The 9,564-nt window shown below is 49.6% G+C and overlaps 1 protein-coding gene across 2 annotated transcripts in view; it reads left to right on the top strand.

Moving 5' to 3' along the window:
* Positions 1-331: 331 nt before the first annotated feature.
* The window catches only part of LOC102449441 (IgGFc-binding protein-like), a 29,975-nt gene continuing 20,742 nt past the window's right edge, over positions 332-9,564 (top strand). The window contains exons 1-4 of one of the 2 annotated variants that reach the window (XM_075907489.1): positions 332-477; positions 1,935-2,011; positions 2,975-4,243; positions 8,193-8,521. In XM_075907489.1, coding sequence (XP_075763604.1) covers positions 1,957-2,011; positions 2,975-4,243; positions 8,193-8,521 — 1,653 coding nt within the window. In that variant the 5' untranslated portion in view covers positions 332-477; positions 1,935-1,956. The remainder of the gene's footprint in view (positions 478-1,934; positions 2,012-2,974; positions 4,244-8,192; positions 8,522-9,564) is intronic. The other variant, XM_075907490.1, reaches the window with a different exon arrangement.

Genomic DNA, 9,564 nt, shown 5'->3' with positions numbered 1-9,564 from the left:
ATCCCCTTGCCTATATTGTCTTCAATGGGCTAGAACCAACATGGCTACAAGAACATCACAAACCCATTAACTAACTTATCCTCTGCAAGAGGCTTATTAATGATCAAATTGCTGGCATGGCTTGTGTGGTGGCAGTGGCCAGAAAAAAGTCAACAAACCCATTGCCACCTCACTCCCCACAGCCTCCACACACCCACCTCCCGGTTAATGGCCAAACATGAGTCAGCCAAAGCCTTTCTGAATGAGAGGCGAGGTTGCTCCTTTCACTTCCCATTTGGGTCCAGTCAGTGTGGGATGGCGAAACTCCAGTCCGGATGGAGCCAATGAAATCTTCCCCAGTCAGTTCTTCATCACACGGGTTTGGCACACGGTCCCTATATAAAGGGGCAGCAGAAGCAGAGCTACAGACAGAAGGAGAAGAACAAAGTGAGCATCTCCCCAAGCTGCTGCATCTTGGCTCAGCCAGAGGGGCTGGAGGTGAGTGAGCCGGCCGGGTCCTTTTCTGGCTCAGCAGCTGCTGCTGTTTGCTGAGAGGCTGATTGTAACTAATCCATCCAACTGCTGATCTTGAGTAAAGCAGCACCTGGGCTTCAGGAACTGGGCTTCAGAAACTGACCTGCTTAGGGAGGACGTTCCCTCCTGTCAGAGGTGTAGCCAGGGGGTTATGTGCCCCGGGGGCAAAAGCAAAATTTGCGCCTCCCCTCCCCCGCCACGCAGCAGGGCCCCAAACCTGGCACACGGCTGAGATCAAACCGGGGGGGGGGGAGTTAGGGTTATAGCACATTTTCCCCTGCCCCCTCCAGTTTGAGGCCAGGTCCCTGCACACACTAACCCGTGGGCAGAGATGGAGGAGGGTCGGGCTGGGGGCAGAGAGGCACGGAGGAGACTCCAGCCAGCAGTGGTGGGCAGAGGAGGAACAGGCAAGCTGAGGGATTACAGGGGGAATGGAGCAGGACTAAATTGGCACCCCCCTAGTGTGGTGCCCAGCGACAACTGCCGCCCACTCACTACACCCCTGCTGTGTTATGAGAGGCTGGCTGGTGTCCTGGACTGCGAGGCCCCATTCCTACCCAGCATGAGCTAAAGGGATTATTATCAAGAGACGTGTCTAAACCTTTGGCAAGCCTGTGCAGTGTTTTGCCCTATGAGGTCATGTGGCAGTGTGTTCCACAGGCTGATTGTACCTTAAGGGGAAAACATTCCTCTTGAATCACTCTTGTATTTATTCCCTTTCCATTTCATTTGCTGTCCATTGCTCAGACATGGGCAGTGATCTGGACCCCTGGCCTGGGACACTGGACAGTTGGGTTTTCATCCAGGCTGCATTGCTAGTTGACTCTAGAGAACATCACTTCCTCTGTCTGTGCCGTACTTTCCCTGTGTGCTGGGGACCCCAGCACTTCCCTGTACCCCCAGCGTAAGTAGCATGGAGATTGTGATGTGCTTTGCTAATGGAAGGCCATGTAATTTGCAAGCTGACATCTGTTCACTATTGGATCTCAAAGCACTTTACCAAGGGGGACAGTATTACTATCCCCCTTGTAGAGATGGGAAGACCAAGGCAGGGCATGACATACCCAAAGTCACCTGACCAGTGGCAGGGATAGAACCTAGGACCCATGCCCCTTCGCCCCGCATACTGCCCAGCAAGCAACACTGGCTCTGTAAGAGGCAGCTAAGGCTAGGTCTACACTACAGAGTCTGGATGCTGTCTTCTGGGAAAGTGCATTGCTTTTTTATGAGCTTTGGCAGTGTGGACACGCGCTTGCACAAGAAGTCTGTAGTGTAGACATAGCCTAAGTCTGCGAAAAAAACTCCAGACTACGGGTGGACACTTCTTTCCAGCCTCCAGGGCCACAGCAGGAATCTCGGCCCAGGGCTGTTTCCGTGCAGCACGCTACGTGATCACCATTAATTCCAGATGTATCTTCCAGACGCTGAACCACGTGCTGAGCCATGGACCTCAGAAAAGCCAAGCTGCTCCTGTGGGCCAGGATGCTCGTGCTGTGGGGTGAGTGATCCTCTTTCTTCACAGCATGTGAAGTTCAGCACCTAACTATGGGTAATGCCGAGGACTTTGTCCCCCTTCCCATCCCTGATCTGGGACAGAAACCAGGAGCCCTGACGGGGTTATCATATGGCAGGGAGCAGGATGGAATGCTCACGGGGCGCGGGGCCACAGGCAGCACTGAGTGGAGTCAGTGGAGGGTGCTGACCTGTGAAGAGTGGGCCAGGGGCTCAGCAGGGGGCGCTGGATGGCAGGGACTGTGGAGGGGGCTCAGCAGAAGGAGTTGTGCTTTGGGCAGCAGGCAGGGGCTCAGGGAGTGGGGTGGGAGCTCAGGAGTGGCACTGGGCTGCAAGAAGTGAGGGGGTTCTCTGTAGGAGTCATTGTGCTTCTCGGAGCAGGGTGGGGGACTTATCTGGGGTTGCATTTCCCTTGCAGTCAGTGTTGATCCAAGCTGAATTGGAGCACCTGAGCCCCTGTCCAGGGCCCTTATTTTTCTTTTGTCCTAAGACTCAGCAATAACAGATAGCAAATGACAACAATCCGTCTCATCACGCGTGTGTTAGGCTCCCGGACCAACTTCCAAACAAGCCCTTTTGTTCCTTTCACCTCGCTGCCTGTACAGTCAGCAACAGTGCCCCCCTCTTCCGCCCCAGCCCTCACAAAGCCGCCTCATTCTCCACCTTCCAGTCCTCCTCAAAACTCTCCTTTGACACGAGGACTACAAAAAACGGGACAGTGGTTACACCGCTGGTTCATCTGACAACTCACCATGCTGAGCGCTGCTGTCTCACTGGTTGCTGCCTTGTGTTCCCCCATCTGTCTGTGTCCATCTGTGATCACTTGTCTTAGACATAGTTCATAACCTCACCTTTTTGTACTGATTGCACAGTGCCTAGTGCCAGGGTCCATGGCTGGTAACGTGACTCCTCTAACAGCAGTTGTCTTCTCTTCTACCTGTTTCTCCAGGCATGTTTAACCTTCCTCTCCCTGTAGCGTCTGGAGAGATTCCAGGGTCTTCCCCTCCAAGCCTTCTTGGAAGAGAATTCATCACGGCCTTCATGCAGAACGACTTACAGCCCACGCTCAGCAGCGACTTCCGGCTGCTCATCACAGCCTATGACCCAGCCACATTGATCACCATCTCCATGAAGAAGCCAGCACTCAGGAAGTCTGTCCAGGCGAGTGCTGGCCAGACTGTAACGGTGAAGATCCCACCCTATGCTGAGATGACAGGGTCCACAGTCTTCGACAACACGGTTGTTGTCCGGGCTGATAGTGACATCTCTGTCCTTTCGTTCAATTCCAAATCCAACTCAGCTGACACCACCCCAGTCTACCCGGTGCACAGCCTGGGAACAGAGTATTACGTCATCACGCCGACAGTGGGCACTGATCGCTATAGAGAGTTTGCCATTGTGGCCTGGGAGGGCCCCACCACAGTTGAGGTCTACCTAAAAGGGGCTGTCATTTTCCAAGGAAAGACACACGCTAGAGGGAGCAAACTCACCATCAAGCTGGAGGAGCATCAGGCTGCCCAGTTGCAGAGCCCAGTGGATGTATCTGGCACCAGAATTGTTTCCCAGAAGCCTGTGGCTGTCTATGTTGGACACACCTGTGTGACAAGAGCCACCCAGTGCGACCATGTGTCTGAGCAGCTCCTGCCTGTCTCCAGCTGGGGGACCAGCTTCATTGTGCCCTCATTGTCCTCTGAAAGGCAGCATGATTTCCTCTACGTCGCCACCTCCCAAACAACTCAGGTGGAAGTTCAATCTGGGAGGAGCAAGATCAGCAGAGCGCTGACAGCTGAGCAGGTTATGTTGTATGGAATCCCTAGCTCCACTGCCTTGCTCTTCTCCGCTAACGCCAGGGTCCAACTCATGTTCTTCTCCAATGGCGGGACCAAAGGAAACATCAGATACGATCCATTCTTCATGGCCATCCCGGCCATCTCAAGCTACTGCCAGTCCTATCACATCTACGGGTTCGACGACTTTGAGAACTACGCACTGATCATTGCCAAGACATCCGAGTCTGCAGGGGTAACCATTGATAAGAGACCACTGCACAATGTCCTGTGGAAGCCACTTCTAGGCACAGAATACTCCTGGGCAGAATACAGCCTGGGCAAAGGGTCCCAGGCCCATAGCATGGAGCATGCCAGCTCCCCCTTTGGCCTGCTGAGCGTCGGGATTGGAAACCAAAAGGCGTTTGGCTCCCCAGCCATTTGTGCCAGCAGTGAGTACAGTGTTGTGAATCCTCACCCCTCTGCTTAGCACCTTTCTTCTTTCCCTTGAGTCAGCCTCAGGATTGTTCTCTGTGAACACGACAGAGAGATACACACCATGGTGGGAGAGGAGTCATTTAAGGCCCAGTGTTGGCACAAGAACAAATGGATAGAACCTGGCCATGAATAAGGTTAGGGCAGGCATTAGATGAAGGTTTCTAACCCTCAGAGTAGTGTAGTTCTGGAACAGCCTCCCAAGGGGAGCAGCGGGGAAAGCCTGAACTTGTTTAAGACGGAACTTGGTACATTTATGGAGGTGGGATAAAGCTGTTACAATGGCATGTTGGCCATTGGCAGCTGCTGATAGCCTCAGTGCTCTCCTCATCGATTGTCCCATCACTGGCTGTGAGAGAGATTTGCTATGTCAACACGGCAGCATTGTTTTGATGTTATTCCAAAATAACAGAGAGTGTGTCTGCACAGCAAGCCCAGTATTTCAAAATAACTTTGAAGTAACTAACTTCTTACTCTGACTCCTGGAAACCTCTTTTCACCCGGTGTAAGGGAAGTTGGGGGAAGAGTGATCTTCCTTCAACTTCCTAGTGTGTAGACAGCACCAAAAGACGAATTAAGCTATTTCAACTTCAGCTACGCAATTGACATAGCTCAAGTTGCATAGCTTAGATTGATTTTTGTCCTGCTGTGTAGACATGCCCTGAGTTAATACAGCAAATGTATCTCCAGGTGTCCAGCATTTGCTCAGGGTCTGATTGGCCACCAGATTTGGGGTCGGGAAAAAATAGCAGAGACTCAGGGCGTGTGGGGAGGGATTGACTTCCCCTGCAGAATGGGGTTTGGGGCACCTGCTGGTTTCAACTAGACTAAATGGTCACATCAGGGTACAAAATACATCAGAGGGACAGAACAGGTCGTACTGGTGAAGGTGTGGCACTATACGCAAAAGAAAATGTAGAATCGAAGTAAAAATCTTAAATGAACCAAAATATTCCATAGAATCTCTATGGATAGTAATTTCATGCTCTAATAATAAGAATATAGCAGTAGGGATATATTACCGATCACCTGGCGAGGACAGTGATAGTGGCAATGAAATGCTAAGGGAGATTAGAAAGGTTATCAAAATAAAAAACTCAGTAATAGTTGACTGGGTACACGTCACCTCAGCACAGGATGCAGAGATAAAATTTCTTGATACCGTAAATGACTGCTCCTTGGAGCAGCTGGTTCTGGAGCCCACAATGGGAGAGGCTATTTTCAATTTAGTCTAAGTGGAGCACAGTATCTCGTCCAAGAGGTAAATATAACTAGACCACTTGGAAGTAGTGACCATAATGTAATAAAATGTAACATTCCTATGGTAGGAAAAACACCTCAGCAGGCCAACACTGTGGCAATTAATTTCAGAAAGGGGAGCTACACAAAAATAAGGAGGTTAGTTAAACAAAAATTAAAAGGTACGGTGCCAAAAGTAAAATCTCTGCAAGCTGCATGGAAACTTCTCAAAAACACCATAATAGGGGCCCAATTTAAATGAATACCCCAAATTAAAAAACACAGTAAGAGAACCAAAAAAATGCCACTGTGGCTTACCAAACAAGTAGAAGAAGGCATGAGAGGTAAAAAGGCATCGTTTAAAAAGTGGAAGTTAAATCCTAGTGAGGAAAATGGAAAGGAGCATAAACTCTGTCAAATTAAGTGTAAAAATCATATATATAGTAGCCCAATGTCTGTGAGTCTGTAATGCTGACGTACTCGGCCCCGCCCCCTGGCCATGTATGTCACCGCCCCACCCTCTTCCCCTCCCTCCGTGGCAGCTCGGCTGAGTGCTGTGCAGCTCAGCTGGGCCGTGGTGGGGGAGCAAGCGGCGGCAAGCAGCCATTTGGGGTCCGCGCTCCCCATGCATCACCATGTATGTCACCGCTCCCCCCTTTCCCCCCACCGTGGCGCTTAGCTGAGTGCTGCGTCCCTCCCCCGGGCCACCGCGGGGGAGGAGGGGCGGGGCGGTGACGTACACGGCCCCGCCCTCCTGGCCTTGTATGTCACCGCCCCACCCCCCTCCCTCGCGGCAGCCCAGCTGAGCAGTCAACACTCAGCCGAGCACGGGGGAAGGGAAGAGGGAGGGGGAGGGGGAAGAGGGAGAGGGGGAGGGAGGAAAATCCCGTCTTATGACAGGCTAATTGGCTAGTATAATAAGAAAAGCCAAAATGGAGTTTGAAGAGCAGCTAAACAAAAACTCAAAAATAGTAAAATACGTTTTAAGTACTTCAGAAGCTACCAGTGGGGCTACTGGACAATCGAGATGCTAAAGGAGCACTCAGAGATTATAAAGCCATTGCAGAGAAACCAAATCAATTATTTGCTTTGGTCTTCTCAGCTGAGGATATTGGGGAGATTCCCAAACCTGAGCCATTCTTTTTAGGTGACAAATCTCAGGAATTGTTTCAGTTTGAGGTGTCATTAGAGGAGGTTTTGGAACAAACTGATAAACTGAAGAGTAACAAGTCATTGGGACCAGATGGCATTCGCCCGAGAGTTCTGAAAGAACTCAAATGGAAGTTGCGAAACTATTAACTATGGTTTGTAACTTATCTTTTAAGTCAGCATCTGTAGCTAATGACCGGAAGATAGCTAACATGACTCCAACATTTTAAAAGGGCTCTGGAGGCAATCGTGGCAATTACAGACTAGTACATTTAACGGCAATACCGGGCAACTTAGTTAAAACTATAGTAAAGAATAAAATTGTCAGATACATAGATGAACATAATTTGTTGGGGAAAAGTCAGCATGGCTTCTGGAAAGGGAAATCATGCCTTACTAATCTACTAGAGTTCTTTGAGGGGGACAAACAAATGTGAACAAGGGGAATCCAGTGGCTATAGTGTACTTAGATTTCCAGAAAACCTTTGACAAGGTCCCTCATCAAAGGCTCTTAAATTGTCATGGAATAAGAGGGAAGATCCTCCTGTGAATTGATAACTGGTTAAGACAGGGGGAAAAGGGTAGGAATAAATGGTCATTTTTGAGAATGGGGAAATGTAACTAGTGGTGTCCCCCAAAGGTCCATACTGGGACCAATACTATTCAACTTATTTATAAATGTTCTGAAGAAAGGGGTAAACAGTGAGGTGGCAAATTTTGCAGATGATACTGAACTGCTCGTGATAGCTAAGACCAAAGCAGACTGTGAAGAGCTTCAAAAAGATCTCACCAAATTAAGTGATTGGGCAACAAAATTTCAGATGAAATTTATTGTTGGTAAATGTAAAGTAACACCCATTGGAAAAAATAATCCCAATTATACATACAAAACAACAAATGGGCTGGTAGCACTTTATAGACTAACAAAACATGTAGATGGGATCATGAGCTTTCATGGGCACAGCTCACTTCTCTAGTTATCTGAAGAAGTGAGCTGTGCCCATGAAAGCTCATGGATCCCATCTACATGTTTTGTTAGTCTATAAAGTGCTACCAGACCATTTGTTGTTTTTTTTCTGTAACAGACTAACTCGGCTACCCCCTGAAGCTTCTATACATACAAAATGAGGCCCCTGTTTTGCACCCAGTGGAGGGGGGAGGGGTTAAAAGCTGGGTTACTCCTGGCCATGATCACTTTCTTGCAGACTTTGTGTCTCCTCTTTGCACCTTCCCCTCCCTTTCTTCCCTTGGTTACAATGGTGACCCCTTGCTCAATTAGCCCCTTATCTTCAAGATTTCCAGGAGGAGGAGTGGGGGGCTGTCAGCTTGTGCTTTCTCTGACATTCAGCCTGTCTAAACTAAAAACCAGGCGGGGAGCAAGATCACTATTTAACATCCACCCTTTTGACTCCACATTCACCTAACACCTGTTACGGCAGCCCCTCCTGTGAAACTCTGGGCTGGGCCAGGCCTCGCTCCCCAGCACAATCCCTTGGGGGTGATTGTGTTTTTTTTCAGATCCCTGCAGAGCGCTGAGCTGCCGGGAGAAGGAATCATGCAGGATTAAGGACGGCCAGGCAATATGTTTCCATAACTACATGGGAACCTGCCAGGGGTCCCTGGCCTCCCAGTACTACTCCTTTGATGGCCTGACCGTGGGCGTCCAAGACACCTGCACCTACACCATCGCCAAGTACTGTGGCCATGACCCCACCCTGGAGCCCTTCAGCATCGAGGAGAACAGCACCTCCATAGAGAAACAGGCCAGTCCTAGCATTGGCGTGACCACCATCCATGCCTATGGCTACAACATTTCCATCTACAAGGGTGAGAATGGAGAAGTCAGGGTGAGTTGTTTTATTCTAGTCACTTTTCTATTTACAATTAGAGCTGGACACATTTAGGGTATGTCTACACTACCCCGCTAGTTCGAACTAGCGGGGTAATGTATGCATACCGCACTTGCTAATGAAGCCCGGGATTTGAATTTCCCGGGCTTCATTAGCATAAGCGGGGAGCCGCCATTTTTAAATCCCCGCTGCTTCGAACCCCGTGTAGCACGGCTACACGGGGCTCGAACTAGGTAGTTCGGACTAGGGTCCTATTCCGAACTACCGTTACTCCTCGTGAAACGAGGTGTACCGGTAGTTCGGAATAGGCACCCTAGTCCGAACTACCTAGTTCGAGCCCCGTGTAGCCGCGCTACACGGGGTTCGAAGCAGCGGGGATTTAAAAATGGCGGCTCCCCGCTTATGCTAATGAAGCCCGGGAAATTCAAATCCCGGGCTTCATTAGCAAGTGCGGTATGCATACATTACCCCGCTAGTTCGAACTAGGAGGGTAGTGTAGACATACCCTTATACACTTTATTTGACAAAAAAGGCAGTTTCAGTCACTTCAAGACTAGTTGTGAATTTGACTCAGATGCTTTTAGCCAATGGCGAAAGGAGTTGCTGCATTGCCAGTTTTTATCCCACTCTTTAGGGTACTCAGCTAGGAAACAAAAGACCCGTGTTCAAATCCTACCTCTGGAGTGGGTCCCAAATGGACCTTGGAATTTCCCCAAAATTCAAATTCGGAACCACTTTTTCTTTTAATTTTTTGCAGCCACCACCAAACTGAAAAGTTCATCCCAATCTACATAGAATCCTAGAGTTGGTAGAGACCTTGTGAGGTAATTTAGTCCAATCCCCTGCTCAAAGTAAGACCAACCACAACTAACTCATCCCAGCCAGGGCTGTGTCAAGCCAGGACTTGAAAACCTCTAGGGATGGAGATTCCACCACCTCCCGAGAGAACCCATCCCAGTGATTCCCCATTCTACAGTGTTGCTCTGTAAGGAGCCCTCCAGGTGAACTGTAGGGGAGTGAAAACCTGTGGAAGAGGAGAC

The sequence above is a fragment of the Pelodiscus sinensis genome, chromosome 24, assembly GCF_049634645.1.
Source record: "Pelodiscus sinensis isolate JC-2024 chromosome 24, ASM4963464v1, whole genome shotgun sequence".
Lineage (NCBI taxonomy): Eukaryota > Metazoa > Chordata > Testudines > Trionychidae > Pelodiscus > Pelodiscus sinensis.
The sequence above is the reverse complement of the archived record's forward strand: the minus strand, read 5'-3'. Positions and strand labels throughout refer to the sequence as shown.